The 18,291-nt window shown below is 44.7% G+C and overlaps 2 protein-coding genes across 3 annotated transcripts in view; both read left to right on the top strand.

The window, feature by feature from the left end:
- The window catches only part of LOC138165341 (sterol carrier protein 2), a 464,797-nt gene that overhangs the window by 222,996 nt on the left and 223,510 nt on the right, over nt 1-18,291 (top strand). The window lies entirely within an intron of this gene.
- The window catches only part of LOC138165338 (protein zyg-11 homolog B), a 62,522-nt gene continuing 48,810 nt past the window's right edge, over nt 4,580-18,291 (top strand). Inside the window, exon 1 of one of the 2 annotated variants that reach the window (XM_069093557.1) lies at nt 4,580-4,784. In XM_069093557.1, the coding sequence (XP_068949658.1) occupies nt 4,782-4,784 (3 nt within the window). In that variant the 5' untranslated portion in view covers nt 4,580-4,781. The remainder of the gene's footprint in view (nt 4,785-18,291) is intronic. The other variant, XM_069093555.1, reaches the window with a different exon arrangement.

Raw genomic sequence — 18,291 nt, 5'->3', positions numbered from 1 at the left:
GAGAGAGAGAGAGAGAGAGAGAGGAGGGAGAGAGACAGAGACAGAGAGAGGAGGGAGGGAGAGAGAGGGAGGGAAGGAGAGATTTCCTTATCATTTTACAGATAAGGAAACTGAGGCAAATAGGTTAAAGTGACTTGCTCGGGATCACATAATATTAAGTGTTTGAGGTGCGATTTGAACTCAGGTCTTCCTGACTCCAGGTTCATCACTCTATCAACTGTGTAACCTACATTCAGAAGATACAAGAATTCATGGTAGTATAGAAAAGCAAACCCAGGGCAGCTAGGTGTCAAAGTGAATAGAGCACAGGCCCTGGAATCAGGAGGATCTGAGTTCAAATTCGGCCTCAGACACTTAACACTTATTAGCTGTGTGACCTTGGGCAAGTCACTTAACCCCAATTGCCCTGCCTTCCCCCTCCAAAAAGCAAAAAAGAAAAAAGAAAAGCAAACCCAGAATTAATAAGCATCTGCTTTAACAAGATATAGGTGATTTATGGTATAGGCAATTAACTATAGAAAGAAACATTTGTTTAAACAAAATACAGGAGCTTTTCACAGATTAAGTGTTGTTAGGGTTGCAGGCAGTTAGGTGGTGAAGTGAATAGAGCATTGGGCTTAGACTCTGGAAGTCCTGAGTTCAAATCTAAACACAGAAACATCCTGGCTATGTGACCTATGTCACTTAACCTCTGTTTGTCACTGGAGAAGGAAATGGCAAAACAGTATTTTTTTGCCAAGAAAAATCCATGCACCGAGGTACACAAGGTCACAGAGAGTCTGACAAGACTGAACAAGAACATCAAATTGTTAGGGTTTGTTTATTTGGCTTTCTTTTCCAGCCCACTTCAGCAGTCCTGTGAATGGGAGTTACTTAGGTTTGGACTAGTTAAACTCCATTTCACATGAAACCTTTTAGAGCCCTCTTCATCCTGTTCTCCCTCTTCTGAGCATGTTCCAATTTGCTAATATTGTTCTCAGAAGTGATTAGCCAGAACTGAAGATGACATCCCAGCTGAGGTTTAACCAGAGTAGGGTACAACACGCCTCCCTAGAATCAACTTCTTTACCTCCTAGCTTCTCACAATTAGGCCCAAGATCATATATGGGTTTTGGGTTTTTTTGCCTGCCATATCACACTACTTAATCAAATGGAACTTGTGGCCCACTAAAACCTCCAGATTGTCTTTCAGGAACTACAGGTTAGCAATGCTCCCCTTCCCTAGCCTCCCATTCCAATAGAATGTAAAATTCTGGAGGGCAGGGACTTTCAGTCTGTTTTGGTCATGAGCCATGATATGGGACAACAAATGAAGCTCCTACCTATCCCTGGTCCTGCTGAGCTCAAAGTTCTAAATGAGGTTTTTGAACTGACCCTGAATCAACCTTCATCAATCATTAGCCATCATGAGAGTGGTGTCAAAGGGTCAACAAATCTCCAGCCAAGACATGGGACAGATGAATGGCAGATGCCCAGTTGGAGAAAATTCACTCTATGCTGGATTAAATTAGACCTGTGGGTCTAGAGACTTCTACTCACCCTCATCTCTCTCTCTCACACACACACACACACACACACACATACACACAGATGTTTGAGTCCTGGCCATGGAACCTCAGGATGGGAAGGGAAATCATCAGAGTGGAAAATCCGCCCAAACCTTTCATACTGCCTCTTCTTAAAGACCACCAACATGAGTGTCTATGGGGAGACCGCCCCATCTCTGGAGGCAGCCCAGGACTCTTTGGGACAGTTCTAAGCATTGGGAAATTTTACATTAAGTCTCAAACTGGCTTCTTTCTAGCTTTCTCTCATTGTGCCTGGTTCTGCTTTCTGGGGTGGAGCAGAACCAAAACTAATCCTTCTTTCAGGTTATAGCTCTTCAGATACTTAAAAACAGCTAGCACATCCCTGAGTCTTCTCCAGGCTGAACATTCCTGCTCCTTTCACCCAGTTTTCAAATGAGAATAACCATTCCGGATGCCCTGTCCTGGACACCCTCCAATTTATAATAACAAATAGCAATTTAAGTATTGCAAAGTGCTTTTAATTACATTATGTCATTTGATCCCCACAACAACCCTGGGAGGTAAGTGTTATTATCATCCCTATTTTACAGATGAGGAAATTGGGGCAGACAGAGATTAAATTAAGTGACTTGCCCAGGGCCACACAGCTCAGTAAATGTCTGAGGTAGGATTTGAACTCAGGGGTTCCTGACTCCAAGTTGAGCACTCTAGATACCAAATCACCCAGCTGCCCCTAAGTTGTCAGAGCCCTTCCCCAAATGTAGCAAGAGTGAGCATAATGTTCTAGGTACAATCTAACAAGGGCAGGATACCACAGAATGATCCCTGCCCTGGTTCTGGGCACTCTGTGTTCATGGTCAAATGAGATAATATTTGTAAAGTGCTTAGCACAGTGCTTGGCCCATACCAGGTATTCAATAAACGCCTGTTCCCTTCCTCCACCCTCCCTTTCCCTATCATTGAGTTTGCTTGCCTGGTTGCCAGAACCTAATGTTGATTTATGTCAAGCTTAAAATCCACTCCAACACATAGCTCTATTTCTGACAAGCAGCTGTCCAGCAGAAGGGAGCAAGCTTTCATGTCTTTCTTTACCTTAAAAGAAATCGCTTTTTAATTCAAGGATATTATACACTCTGCTTGGCGGCATTTATATCCCTTCACTTTCTGGATTCAGTCTTTTTTTTCAGGCTTATTTCAAGCTATAGACTGCCCTCTGTGTACTTTATATTCCAGTGATACCGACCTACTCCTATCCCATGATTTTGCCACCTCTGGGACTTTGTAAAGGCAGTCTTCCATGTCTGCAATGTCCCCTCTCCTTATTGCTACCTCTTAGGATCCTTGGCTTTTTTCAAAGGTCACCTGGTGTATCACTTTCTGAGTCCTTTCTACTTTGTCCTAGAGGGCCAGGAGCACTGGAAGGCCAAATTTAGGCTTGAGGTCAGGGAAAAATTCCCCACAATTAGAATTGTCCTAAAGTAGAACCGGCTTGCCTCAAGAGGTGGTAGGTTCCCACTCCCTAGAGATCTTCAAACACAACCTGGGGTGATTACTTCACAGTGCATAGAGCACTGAGTCTGGAGTCAGGAAGACCTGAGTTCAGATCCAGTGCAGACACTCACTTAGCTGTGTGATTTTCGGCAAATCATTTAACCTCTTTTGGACTCAGTTTTCTTATCTGTAAAATGGAGGTAATAATGGCACCTACCTCCCCGGGGGATTTTTTGAGGATCAAATGAGGTAATTGAAAAGTACTAGATATTGGGGTCGCTAGGTGGTGCAGTGAGTCAGGAGGACCTGAGTTCAAATCTGACCTCAGACACTTGACACACTTACTAGCTGTGTTACTTTGGGCAAGTCACTTAACCCCAATTGCCCTCCAAAAAAATAAAGAATTAAAAAAAAAGTACTAGACACAGTAGTAGCACACAGGAGGGGCTACATATGTTAGCTATCATCATCATCATCACCCGCTGGGTATGATATAAGGAAAATTCCTGTGGACTAGATGGTCACTGAGGTCCCTTCCAGCTCTAAAATTCTGTCTGTCATTCTGGGTTTCTGGTCCAGTGGCATGAACTTGGAGAGCTGTAATATAGTTGTTGCCCTTGTCCTTACCAGGCTAAAGATCATATTAAAGTACAGATCGGTAAGTACAATTGGGGCTATTTCCTATTTGGTGGCCACCTGATATTATGAGACAAAGAAGGGGAGTTGAGCATAAAGAGAAGGAATATACACACTGTTATAGGGGCCTGACTGAAGCTCCCCGTTGCCTTCTAGTTAATGGAGATGTTCCTTCTAGCTGGAAAGTTCTGAGCCTTCCCTCTGCTTACAAGGGGTTTGTTTCCTGATCAGAGCTAAAGGCTGGAATGTGGCTAGGCAAGAGCAAGGCTGTGAACTTGGCCTCTGGGCTTAGCTTTTGGCTTGCTCAGATTTATTTCCATGACAGACCCAAAGCATTTTGGAGGCTCTTAAAGGAAAAAAAATACAAACAACTTTGTGGGATTTCTTTGGCCTGTCTTCTCTGAATTGGGTTTTGGGCCCAGGATCCTTTTAAAAGAAACCCAGAGGGGAAGGGCAAGGAGTTTCTAACTCTAAGTCAGAAAGAGGTTTTGAGGGACTCAGCCCTTCGTGGACACAAAGTCCAGGCGCACGCGCACGTAGATGAGCGGTCACGAGATTATGGGGCATAATCGTAGGCTGCAGCAGACGCGAGCGGGAGAAGTGGGGCGAGGAGGTCGGGGGCTGCAGGGATCGGGAGCAGGGGGAGTCCGCCAAGGGCACGGCAGCTGCTCCTAGCTGAGACGGAGGGACGGTGGGAATGGGGACTGGAGACTAGGGGGCTGTGGCGGAGGGGCCCAAGAGGAGTTTGTGAATGCTGTGGATGGGAGGGTGGGGGATCCTGGGGCAGGCGCGGACCCCCGAGGCCGTAAGCGCCCGTGACTCGGGCAGCGCACGCCAGGCCCAGCTGATTGACAGCTTAGGCTGGGGGCGCGGCTCCTTTAAGGGCGGTGCTGGGGGCGGGGCGTCCCGACGGAGTCTGCGCAGTGGAGGCGGCGGCGGCGGCGGCGGCGGGTTCACTTCCAGGTTCCGCCGAGGCTGAAGAAGCTGAGGAGGCTGAGGAGGCCGGGCCGGGGCCGGGGCCGCCTGCCCGCGGAGCTGCCGCCGCCCGGAGCCTCCCGCGGGACCGCGACCAGCGTGGGCCCTGAGGACGAGGAGGAGGACGGGGCAGGCGAAGCCGGTGCAGCCATGGTGAGGAGCCCCCGGCCCAGGCGGGGGGCGGCGGGGGCGGAGCGGCGGGGACCCCGCGGGCGGGCCGGGCCAACCGAACCCGAGGTCCCCGCTCCGGTGTCCCGCCGGGCCCCGGCACCCCCAGTCCGGGTGCGCCCCTCCCCCCCGCGCTGCGCCCCTCCCCCCACCCCGTGCCCAGCCCTCCCTGGGCATCTCCGCGGGGCTGGGCAGGAGCCGGGCGGGGGCCCAAGGACAGAAAGGAGGCGCCCCGGGTGCGCGGGGAGACCCGGGCGGGGGCTGGCTTCCAATCCCGACCCTGCCCCTGTCAAGCCCCTCCGTGACCTTGGCGAGACGAGGCGCCCGCTTGGGCCTCAGTTCCCTCCTCTGTAAAGTGCGGGGCTGCTCTCGGGGCCCCCCGCGGCGCCTGCCGGCTCCTGGCTGCGATCGCTCAGTGAATGCCGAGGCTCGGGGGAGACCGGGAAGAGCCTCTGGAGCCGGGGAGGGGGCGCCGGGCTCCCCGCCCTCGCCTCTGCATTTCCTTTTTCCTCCGGGCCCCCTCCCCCACCCCAGTTTCCTGGCATGTCAGAGGCATCCGAGACCAGCTCCCTGGCCCCGGGTTATAAACAGGGAAACTGAGGGAGGACCCGGAGTGGTGGTCGCCTAGGGAGCCAGGGGCGCGTTCTGCCCTGGCGGGAGGTGTCAGAGGCTCCGAGCCCCCTTGTCAGTGGAAACGCCTTTCTCTTGCGTGGCGGGGTGTCCGGGGCACGAGAGAAAGCAGGGGAGCCCCTGCCCGCCGGCATCATTGCGAGGATGGTCCAGCCAGTGGGGGAGGCTTGGCTGAGGCCTGGATTCGAGTCCCCCCATTGAAGCCCAGCTCGCAGGAGATTGTCTAGGCTGCCCTCAGTCACCTTCAAGAAGCCATTCTCAAGACAGAAAATGGTTTCCTTTTGAGCATTGTTTAGTGTGGAGGGGGTCTACTTTGGGACCTTAGGAAAGTCTGTTTGCAGGAGGAAGTCAATGTCGACGTTATCTGTACAAAATAATACAGGTCAGGTTCAGTAAGAGAGAACGGAGATGGTTGGGCTAGAGCCCAGAGTGGGAGTCTTAAGGAAATTTGGGAGCAAAATCTGTTTCTGTTGCAGGTCTATTTGTGAAGTTCTCCAAAACCTGCCTATCCTAGAAACCTATTCGTGGGTTAATTATTTTACTTACTCCTTTTAGCTTGAGTCTGAGGGTACTTGACATTTGCATTGTGCCCAGCCCTGTTCCAGAATGCATTGACACTTTAGCTTGGGAATAACCCTAAATGGTTCTTTGCATAGTTGGACTGTCACCCATAAGCTTTTTGAAACCCCTAAATCATAGTGTAGAGCAGGCCAAAATCCCTGTCCCATTTGGACAGAAGAGTCTTAGGCTAAACTGACTTGTTAATCACGTTCTTCATCTTGAATTCCAACCTTGTCCCCAATCTGACGGTGTAGAAAGAGCAAGATTACCCCGAGCTCACTACTGACTAACATCATGCCTGAGTTTGGGTTCCTTCACTGTAAAATGGGGTGGGAAAGTTGGACTTGAGGCTCCCTAAGGCCCCTTCCTCTCAGTGTTCTGCCTTAGGACGCTGGGGGGGAGGGGAGGTCATAGTTAACAGCTGTTTTTGGACTTTGTTTATGGGATCTGTTTCCTTTATTAGCTCTGTTGCATTGAATGGCTTTTGTAATCATTCAGTTAATCTGCACCTACTATGTGCCTGGCCTATCAAGAGGAAAAATGGAACATGCCCTGCTGTCAAGGAGTTGGCATTTCTGTAAAAAGTCTCAGGGTTGAGGCATCTATAAAACACAGGCTTTAAGAGAAGTTCCTTAAAACACCCTTAAATAGAATGGAAAGTGGAGATGGCATGGCAGCTTCTTGTCGAAGAAATGACGAGCTGTCTTAAGAGAATTGCATTGTTAAATGTTTGCTGAGTTTTTCCTAAAGACATTCTTTGATGCTTCTATTGTATCCCTTGAAATAGAATAAAGCATAAAGCGCCAGTGTCTCGTGTTTATGTTAACAGAAACAGGGTATGAAAGACTCAAAAGAAGGAAACAGTGGCAGGGCCTTCTGAGTCCTGGATTTTGCCTAACACCTTGAAGGTGCTTAGTGAGCAGCCACTGACCGAGGTGAAGCATGGCAATCTAGTGGAGGGAACATTGGATCCTGCAGGTGGGAGGCCCAGGCCCTGTCTGTGTGTGTGGCCCTGGTCAAGTCACCTAATTTCTTTGGACTGCCCCACAGCTGTAAAAAGGAGGGCATGTCACATGACTCTTCAATTCTCTTCCAACCTAAAGAGCTGATATTTTTATATTTGCTTCTCTCTGACCTCCTTCATTACCTTAAAATGAATTATTTGGGTGTCCATGAAGCCTACCTTCCTGTTCGCTATTTTACTTCAGGCCAGAATTTGAAAGTTGTAGGATTGCCAAATAGCAGATTCATGACCCGGAGGTGGCAGAGCTGCCACTGCCAGACCCAGCAGGAGCAGCTTTTGATTAATTGCTCCCTAATTTGTGAGAGAGCCTCTGAGAATCTCACCCAAATTTTAACCTATTTCCTTCTTAAACTTTTAAAATCTAGTCTTCAGGGAATTGAAGTTGTGTAATTGAAAAGAACTCTACTTTGTATCCTTTCAACCCCATAGCTGATTTTGTTGTTGTTCAGTCGTTTCAGCCACATCCAGCTCTCAGTGACTGACCCCATTTGGGGTTTTCTTGACAGAGATACTGGAGCAATTTGCCATTTCCTTCTCCAGCTTATTTTACAGATGAAGAAACTGAAGCAAACAGGGTTAAGTGACTTGTCCAGGCTCACACAGCCAATAAGTATCTGAGGCCAAATTTGAACTCAGGTCTTCCTGACTCCAGGCCCAGCTCTGTGGCCAGTATACTGCCTAGCTGCCCTACATAGCTGATAGACTGCTTTTCATGGTGGTACAGGTCTGTATTCTGAGGAGTCTTATGAAGGCCTTGCAGCAGAGCTACTACTTTAAAAGCCCATTATGAATCATTCAATGCTGACCAGGAGATGCAGCAGACATTATCAGCTTCTGATCTTTTGGGGGACTGCTTGTGGTGTCTAGATTGTGGAAAAGCCAGGCCTAAAAGCCCCTCCTCATGAGTTTGGCCATTGAGCTGTGATTTAGTATGAAGTGGGCAGGGAAGATGAAATGCAATTGATTTATTGACTGGGCTTTTCTTAAAATTGAATAATAATGTTGTATTTTACTTTGTAAACCTTAAAGTTCTATCTAGAAATATCAACTATTATTAATTTCCTTTTGAAGATTAAGCCCTTAGTTTGATGGAGCAGATTTAGTGCTGAACTTGAGCCAGAAAGACCCAGATTCAAGTCCCTTTTGTGATGTTGTGATCTTTGAACCTCAGGTAATATGACTATTTAAAATAGGTTGCAAGAAAGCTTCAGTGATGTAGAATTTCACCCAGACAAAATGCTAGGTCCTTCATCTGTTGATTTAGTTATGGTCTAGTGGGAGACAAAGTTGAAGCTGTTAGCCTAAGATGAGCAGTTTCATTACTTTATTTGTAGATTTTGCATCTCATATTACCTCAGAAGGCCTGAGAGTGAATCTTTGCCACTGAAAAAAATGTTTGTCCTTGGGCAGATTGCTCTGCCCCCGGGGGCTTCAGTTTTCTCATCTCTAAAATAAGTTTAGACTAGATAAACACCAAGGTCCCTTCTTGCTCTGAAATCTTGGACAAGTCTATCTATTGCCCAGGACTCCTGTGGGTCTCAAGGAGAGAAGGCATGTGAAAGAACTGCAGAACTTCATGGCACCGAAAGGTCAGGTAGTATTAACATTACTGGTAAATGCTTTATTCTCCTTTAACATTTAGGCAACACATTTCTAAACTCTCATTTCTTGTATTAGCTCATGGACTACTGAAATTTGGCAGTAGCAAGCTGCCACCTTTACCCCAATGCCTTAGCTTCTGTGGCAGGGCCCACAGTTTCTCAATAAATGTTTGTTGTTGCTGAAATTTAGCTATTAAGAGACTCCAAAGTCTAGACCAGTTCAGCTCTTAGCCTAACAAAAAATTGCAGCTAATTGTGCTTTCTTCTGCCAAGTGATAATGGAGCTTGATTTTTGTGCCCTCTCCCCCAGCAGCCAGACATTTGTGTGGCTACCATTCCTTCTCAAGTCTTTGAAGTGTGAGTGAAATTTACCAGTGCAGTCTATCAGGTGATTGTATCACTTGAATAACTTGGACTTGATCTGACCTGACACTATGTCCTTCGCTGATATGATAATGTTTAAATAGCAAAAACTCTTATCCCCATCTCCGTCATAGGGACCAGCTTGTCTTGATTTTCTAATAATTCAACAGCAGATGTAAAAAACATTCGTTAATGGTTTGCTTGGGGTAGGTTCTTCTGCCGGTTACTGTGACCCAACTTCTGCTCTCAAAGGTCTTACAGTCCAGTAAGATACATACACAGATGTCATAACACATAAGGAAAAATGACTAGTTATAGAATTGTAGGCTTTTTTTTTTTTTTTAGCGCTGAAAGGGACCTTGGAGACCATCTAATTGAACCCTTTGGGGTCCAAAGAGAGGTGGAGTGACTTGAAGCTAAAGGAAGCTGAGCTTGGCTGAACATGGCTTAGGGTGGATATTTGTCCCTTTTGAAAAGGCTGCAAACTCTGGGAGTTAACTTTGGCTGCTGAGTGGAAGTTGAGTAATAATATCAATTTACATTTTTCTAGTGTTTTACATATTCTCATATGGTCCTCACTGTGAGGTAGAGAAGACAGGTAGTCAGTCGCTCCTTTTCATGATGCAGTTGACCTGGGAAGGTCGGGGTGATATGGTCCTTTGTTCAATCTATAGTTGACTTACAAGCAAAGACTTGGTTGGACCCAGGGACTGTGAGCTCTAATTTGGATCTCTTTCTCTATTCTCCTTCTTCCTCCTCTTCCTTCTCCTCCTCCTTTTTCCCACTCCTCCCCCATGCTGATTTGTGGATGGTGCTTTGGCCATTTGAACAAGAAAAGCACAATAAGCAAAAGGCACAGACTGAAAGTAGAAACATTCTATGTGAGCCTCTGTTGTTTCCTCCAGATGGGTTTCAGAACACTCTGCCCAGATTGCTCTGTCCTGCTTCTTTTTTAGCCTTAGCATTTTGTGTGCTAGTCAATCCAGAGAGCATGCACAACCTGAAAACTTCATCAGTCACGATGGGGGAGGTGGCAATCTTATAGAAACAAACAGCAAAATGCCCCTGCAAATTGTAAAATTATCTGTGTGACTGACAGAGTGTATTTAAATTCCCAGCAATAGTAGAAATGCTCATTTCTTCCATCTGTAATATGCATGTTAGTGTGACCAGCAATCAGAAGATACTTTATCATTACTTCTACCTTGACTTTATTTAAAACAAAGCAAAACCTTGGCTAATTGGAATAATCTTAAAATTTCCCGATGTCTGTGAAGGCTGGGTTCCACCTCCAAGAGAGACCGAGGAGCGAGTTTTAATTACACTAAAGTGTCTCAAGTATTTTAACTAATTTTATTCAATAGCAGATACGTGCTCATGACATACATGTGTCTAGTTAAGAGCAAAAATTGAAAAAGCATAGATTCCCCATGTGACAGGTGCATTGTGTGACCTCAGGCAAGTCATTTCCCTTCTTTGGACTTCAGGATTTTTATCTGTCCACGACAAAAAAGACCTCAGTGGTTTCTAAGGTCTTTTCAGGCCCGGCGTTCTGTCATTCTGCAGCCTCGATAATGTAATTACTGTTCTGGCGTTGGCTTCTCTCTGGGGTAACCAAGTTGTGGTCTCTTTAAAAGCTAGTGGCCAGAATTGAACCTGGCCGATGACTTTTTGACAGGGAGACTTAAGCCACCAATTGCCACCAGATTACTTAACTCTAGTCATCAGCAATTTTGGGTAACTACCTGTAAAGCAAGAGTTCTTAAACTGAGATTTGTTTTTTAAAATATTTTGATAACTGTCTTTCAGTATTACTGGTTTTCTTTGTCATTTTATTTTATGCATTTAAAAATATGATTCTTAGAAGTCATCCACCTAGGCTTCGTCAGGGTGTCCTTGACACAAAACAGGTTTTAAGGGCTCTTGGTATAGAGACTTTGTAACTATAGATGTCTGACAGCCCCCACTCATTGGAGTTGATAAAAGACATTCACCAATTCCTTAATACCCAGTTACACTATTGGTTGATTGATAGGGAGAGAGTCAGAAAGAACAGAGTTCAAATTCTGCCTCAGATGTTTGTTCTGAGACCCCGGGCAAGTCACTTAACCTCCCTCAGTCACAGTTTTCCTGTCTGTGAACTGGGTATAATGACACTTCCAACAAGGGATTGTTTAGAGGATCCAAAGAAATAATGAAAAGTGCTTTTGTAAATCTAAAATGGCTAAATAAGTGCTAGCAGTTATTTGGATTGATCTAATATGAGGAGTTTGGGCCTTCTGTGATTGATTGGGGTTTGAATGGGACCCACCCTTACATCTTTAAAGAAATATTTACCCCTTTTGGAGATCCAGGAAGATTTTTCAATCAAGAAACTTAAAAACTGATCACTTGTCCTTATTCTTGTTTTCAGATGTGACTTATTTGAGCCAGTAAACTTTTTCAATACATACATGGATTTCCAGAAAGGAGAGCAGAGGTTCCTGGGGCTCTTCTGAGTTACCACATTTGGCCAGTGTTCTTGCCATTGTCTAAAAAGCCTGCTCTTTGTAATGCTGGTAATAGGTGAGAGCAGCTGATTCCAGAGAGCTTCTCCTGAGGGCTGTTGGCAGGGTACACACAGATACTACTTGAGGCCCTCATTTTACAGAGCTCTGGCAGTGACTTGCTCAGGGTCACTCAGTAAGGGAGGAGAAGGCAACACCCAGCCCTTCTTTTCACTCCACCAAACTGCCTCACAGTGGTCAGATTAAGAGAGAAGGTGATTTTTTTTCCTGCCTGACCTTTGAAATATGGAATAAAGAATTCAAAGGTCCAGGCTTCAGAGCTTGTCTGTAGAGCAAGCACTTGACAAATATTAAGCTGCCTTCTCCCTTTGGAAGTACAGATAAATTAGGGCAGTAGAAGAGGTGGACTCATTGGTTAATCTTTGGGCCTGATGTGTCATAATATTGTTTATAAGGAACTTATTCTTTATAGATAATGAAAGTATTGACTTCTCTACAAACCAGCTTTTTTTTCTGGTTAATTAGTTAAAACGAGTAGCCCAGATTTTCTGACCCTGGTAGATTCTAACATCTGAGAGCCTGCCTGTCTTTGAGAGTTCAGGCACTATAAATATACACAGGTCGGAAAGCAGCTTCCAGAGAGAGAGAATAAACTAGATCCTTGGCAGGTTTTAAAAGGTGGAATGTCCATTAGGATCAATGGCTTTTGAACTGCAGAGAACCTTAGAACTCTTCACAGTGTGCTCACTTTCTGCCAGGGGGAACCAAAGCCCTCCTTTCCTGTGTATGGAAGCTCCTTTTCTCTAAAGAGGCTTTTTTTCCTGGCTGAAGAGTCACTTTCCCCAGTGGCATCTCCTTGAATACTGTGGTCAGTCAGCCTCTATCTCACTAACCCTGGAGTATACAGTCTAACTTCATATGGTGAGACTTGGGGAGGTTGTTATCCCATCTGGCCCAGCCTTTAAAAAAAACCAACATCATATCTGTAATTTGTTTTGGGGTAAGGAGCTCTGGAGGAGGAAACCCTTCTATCAAATCTTAGTAAAACACCATTTGGGCAACTTCAGAGTGTTACCTGGCTCATCAAGAGGTTACAAGATTTACCCAAAATCACATGGGCAAAATGGGTCAGATGAGACTTGAATCCAAGTATTCCTGACTCTAAGCTCCTGACTCAATACAGTAATAGTCTGGTCTTAATATTATAATAGCATTCTGTTCAGTAACAACTGAAGGTTTACAGATCATTTTCTTCACAACAGCCCTGTGAGTTACTTTGATTCATTGTCCATATTTTATGGAAGAAGAATCTGAGACCCTGCGATGGACAGCTACTAAGTATCCTAGCAAGGATGGGAATGGAGATTCCTCACTCCAGCACTGGTGTGCTCACTCATGTGGAGCATTGATACTAATGGACATTCTACCTTTTTCAAAGTCAATACTTTCATTATCTATAAAAAATAAGTTCCTTCCCTCGGATCTGGGGGTACATCTTGCCCCCTGCAGCTTTTCACAGAGGGACTTCCTGCAGCATAGTTTGAGTGTTCAGGTATCAAAGTTGTCTCTGTGGTGCCCCTAGAAATGGCCTCTTCTCCGATTTGTGCTGGAGACAAGAGGGCACCTGGTTATTGGCAGTGATCTGCCTAGTACTGCACAGCAAACTGGAGTCACATAATGTCCCCAGTGCTCTCCTCAGAGCCAGAAATAGCAATATTTTTGGCACGAAGCATCAAAATGACCTCTGAGGCCTGGTGCTTATATGAAAAATGTAGTGAATAGTCAACAAGCATTTTTAAGGTGTCTACTATGTGCCAGGCCCTGGGGAATCAAAGAAAGAGAAAAGATAGTCCCTGTTTTAAAGGAGCTCCCAATCTAAGGGGTCTAAACATGCATTGCCATGTGTGTAGCAAATGCTTAATATGTTAAATGCTTCCTGTGAGATGTGCCTAAGAGACACTGTAACATCTTTTGAGTCATGATGAGGGAGAGTGGTGGGTAGAAAGGACAATTTGGACTAAGGACCCTGGGTTCAAGTGAAGCCATGTGACATGGGATAAGCCACTTCCCCTCTGGTCCTCAGTTCCCTCATCTTTAAAATGAAGGGACTGAACTGGATGGGTTCTTAAGTGACTGTTACTGTGCCTCCTCCCCCACCTTCTATGGGAACCCCTGTCTCCACTAGGCCTCAGTTTCCTTATAAAATATGAGATGTTTGAAATAGTTAATCATTACCAGGGAAAACTCTTAAGTAGACTCTTAGAAGGGAAAGGTCATCGTGACTCAGAAACATCTCCAGTTGGCGTTTTCATCTCCCAGGCTCCCTTTTACAATAATAGCTCATATATATTAATACTTAACATTTTACAGAATGCTTATATAATTAAGCTCATTTGGTCCTCCCCTTACCTGAAGAATAAATTGACTCTACCACATCCCTGATGGGTTCTCTGCCCAGCGTCTTTCCCTGGAAAGGTGACCCAGACTCAGGACATAGTGAGGCAGCCCTTACGAGACAGTTAAAGAAGAGTCAGCTAGGTGGCGCAGTGAGTAAAGCGCGGGCCCAGAGTCAGGAGGACCCGAATTCGGTTCTGGCCTCAGACATTTAACACTTACAGACAAAAAAACTAGCCATGTAACCTTGGGCAAGTTACTTAACCCCAATTGCCCTCCAAAAGACAAAAAAAAAAGAGACAAAGAAAACCCAGGAGAGGGCCAGGGTAACAGAAAAATAAACACAGGTTGGTATGGGGGAGACAGTTTAGATGAATTCTGGAAGAAAGGAAAAGCCATTGAAAGAACCTTGGGTGACCTGAGAGATTCTCCTCTGTGGCCTTTGTCTTTAATTTGAAGGCACACTGACCATCATTTAGACATCTTTTGAACACCCCCCCCCCCCCATACAAGGACCTGTGCTGAAGGGCAAGGATGAAGGACATGATAGCAGCCACTTTTTTTAAAGTTAGTTTGTTTTTAGTTTTCAACATTCATGTACATAAGTTTTAAATTTTCTCTCCTTCCTCCTTTCCCCTCCCCAAAACGGCATGCAATCCGATACAGGATCTACATATCTTTCCTATTAAACATTTCCATATTAGTCATGTTGTATAGAAGAATTAGAATGGGAGGTACTATGAGAAAGAAAGAAAAAACAAAAGAAAGTATTCACTCTGCATTGAGAATCCATAGTTCTCTGGATGTGGATGACATTTTCCATCATGAGTCCTTTGAAATTGTTTTAGGTCCTTGGCATTGCTGAGAAGGGCTAAAACTATCAAAGTCGGTCATCCAACTCTGTGGCTGTTACTGTATACAATGTTCTCCTGGTTCAGTAGCAGCCACTTTCAAGGCATCATGGGAGAACAGAAATTGAGTTTTGAAAGGAACCTCAATGGCCATCTAGTATACCAAAGGAATCCCTGAAAGAACACATCCGACAAATACCCGCTCAGGCTCTGCTTTGAAGACTTCCAAAGAGGGAAACCCACCACCTCCTGATGCAGGCAGCCCATGGCACTTTTGTCAGCTCTCCTGATTTCCAGTCTGCATTGGAATCTTTATAACCCAAGAATGCATTAGATTTTTTGACTGTCACATTACCCTCTTGATTCATGTTGAGCTTGTAATCTACCAAAACTCCTAGATCATCTTCAGACAAATTGCTATCTGATTATGCCTCACCCATTTTATCCTTGTAAGATTGATTCTTTTTTTCTGTGTCCAAGTATAACATTTTACATTTATATTCTCTTAAGGGGGATAAAAGTTTAGCAGAAATTATAATTTGCATTTTTCTAATATTCTCAGGTTTACAAATTGCATTTGAAGTTATAGTGTAAGTGGTACTTTGCCCATTTTACAGATGAGGAAACTTGAGTCTCAGGTTGTGACTTACCGGTGGTTCCAGACCCTCCTGATACACAATTCTTTTCCATGATAACCATCATGATACTTTGTTATAATATAAGCTATATTTTACAGATGTAACAATAATGTACATTGATGTGGTACTTTAAACTTTCCAAAGCCCTTTCCCCACATCAGCCTTGTGAAATGGATAGTGTCATTGTTGTTTATTACCATCTCCATTTTACAAATGAGGAAACTGAATTTCTGAGAAGTTAGGCAACTATCTCACTGCTAGTAAATGTTAGCCATCTAATAAGAGTCAGGGTTTGCCCTCAGGCTAAAAGGCCAGTAATACACCCCACCCTTCTGACCCCTGCCCCTATAATCCTCCTCTCCCAGGTGCCTGGGACCTTCCCAGTGGTAGACACCTGCCATCCCTTGGTGCCGTGGGATTAGCTGGTAACCCAAAGCTAAGAACTGTTGGAGGGGTTCTCTGATTGACACTGTAGCGTAATGCTCAGACCACTGGTGGCCAATGCATATCAAAAAGGGACCACTCAGCTGAAGGAGAGATCTCTACAGGTGCATGTCAACTTAGAAAACTTCATCTTAGCATTACCTGTGTTTTATTGTATTTTTGTTTGTTAAGTCTTTGCCAATCATATTCTGTTCTCTTTGGAGCTGCTCTGGTGCATTGCTTCCCATGTGTTTTTGACACCTTTGACTTAGACCATGGGTGCAGGGTGGGAGAGTGCCCTTAGAAATTCCTTCTGCCCCTTGCCCCCTTTAGTGGGACCCATTAAAGGGCAAGATTCATGGACTGTTAGAGCCAGACAGAGATCGCTACTGAGTGCCCCGCAGGAGGTCTCCGGTTGTGCCCAGCTGGGCAGGCCAGCCTGAGTGCTGCTGGAAGTTAGGGGCTCTCCATTGCTCCGCTGGCAGGGCTCTAATCACTCTCTCACAGCTTACTCTTCTCCATTTTCCTTTCCTTTCTTGTAAATGATAGACTGATTAATTGAAAGGATTATATTCTACTTCAGAAGGGACTTTGGCGGCCAAAAAAGTCAATGAACAATAAGACTGTTTATTTAAAGTAATTACCCAGGATTCTATCAGCCATGTGGTACCTGTTGTGTTAGTGGTGACTTGAATCGTCCCTTTTGCTGGCTGGATAGCTGATCTGATGTATTTCTTGTTCCATATCCTTTATTAGTGTCTGGTTGATTCTCCTCCTTTCTCCGCAAGGGTTGTTTCAACTCTTGATCATTTCTTTAAACCCCAGCTCCAGACTCAGCAATTGACATCACCTCCTACTTTATTCTGATGTTTAATCTTCTCCCTCAATCCCTTTTAAATCCTTTCTTTTCTGTGTCAAAGGATTGTTGTGAGGGTCAAGTGAGAGCACATGGAAACATCTTTGTAAACCTGTCTTTTACCTTTCTTCAGTGCTTAGCCCATTGTAGACATTCACTGTATCATTGCTACCTGTGCTGCAGCAGCAGCAATCTCAGAAGGTAAAGGAGTATGGGGGAGGGAATTGTAATCTTCCTTGCCTAGACTAGATTGTCCAATTCTGACATTCCCAGAGGCCTTTCCTGTTCCTTTGAAAGTTTGCATCATCAGTCATTCCTTCCCCGCCCTTTCTCTTCAGTTTTTGCTATGTATTGACTCTTTCTTCTCTTGTCTGTAAATATGCTTAAATTCCTCCATCCTGTCCTCCTTCTGACTCCTTAATAATTGTGCCACCATTCAGCCAAACTGTTGACCTGTGTCTCTCCTTATTCAGGTTAAATCAGAAAAGAAGGGATAGCTCACTTATCCTGTATTTTACATACATTATCCCATTTCAGCCTCATGCTCACCCCAAGACATAGGTGTTCCTGTTATCCCTATTTTGTAGCTATAGGATTTGGGGCTCCTGGAGTTTAAGAACCTTGCCCCGGGGTCCCAAAGCTAGCATGTGTTTTTGGCCAGATTGTCACCCAGCTCTCTCCATGTTGGATTCTATCCATTAAGGCACATAGGCTCTCCAAAAGGAGTCTTTACTGTCTGCCATTCACTTTATTCCCTTTCAGCTCACTTTATTGAGACTAACTGAAGTTTTTTCTAGCATTGTTAAGAGCATTGTGATTTTTGTACAGTGAGATCTTTTTTTCTTTCAGTAATACCCTTAGGGTACAGTCCTAATATTAGTATCACTAGGTCAAAGGATATGGGCAGCTTTATAATTCAGTGTATATCAAATGGGATAATATTTGTAAAGTGCTTAGCTTAACACAATGTCTAGCACAGAGTAGGTGCTATATAAATGCTTATTCCCATCTCCTTATGTTGCCATATTACTCTTCAAAAAGATTACACTCATTCATAGCACTACCAGCAGCGTTCGTGTTTTTCCACAACCTTGCCAACATCGAATCTTATTTTTTAGACTATTTTTCTTAATATAATTGATATAAAGTGGTATCTGTTATTTTAATTTGCCCTTGTTTGATTATTAGAGAATTCTAACTGTTTCCAGGTGGTTCTTAATAATTTGTATTATTCACTTTCAAAAAGTCACCAGTGACACCTTAACTGCCAAATCCAGTGACTTCTTTTCAGGCCTTAAACTGTGCCAGGCCCTAGAGATGCAGAGACAAATAGGAAGGAGTCCTTGAGTATAGTGAACTCACATTCTGTCCTCAGCTGGATAATGAAGGGGTTGGACCGGAGATCCTTTCTGATTGTAATTCTTTAATCTTATGATCCTGTGTACAGACATGAGTATACACAAGGTAATTTCACCTGAGAGAAGGCATTACAGGTAGGGAGTTCAGGAAGGACTTTATATAGGATGTGTTTGAGCTGAGCTTCGAAGGAAGCTGGAGGGTGTGAGAGGTGAAGATGAAGAAAGAGGAGTATTTGGCCCTGATAATTCTTGAACATTGGTGGTTCCCACGGGAGTGGAGAAAGAT

The sequence above is a fragment of the Petaurus breviceps genome, unplaced genomic scaffold (assembly GCF_028583685.1).
Source record: "Petaurus breviceps papuanus isolate PSGF00001 unplaced genomic scaffold, PetGlider_PUasm1.0 208, whole genome shotgun sequence".
Classification (NCBI taxonomy): Eukaryota; Metazoa; Chordata; class Mammalia; order Diprotodontia; family Petauridae; genus Petaurus; species Petaurus breviceps.
The sequence above is the reverse complement of the archived record's forward strand: the minus strand, read 5'-3'. Positions and strand labels throughout refer to the sequence as shown.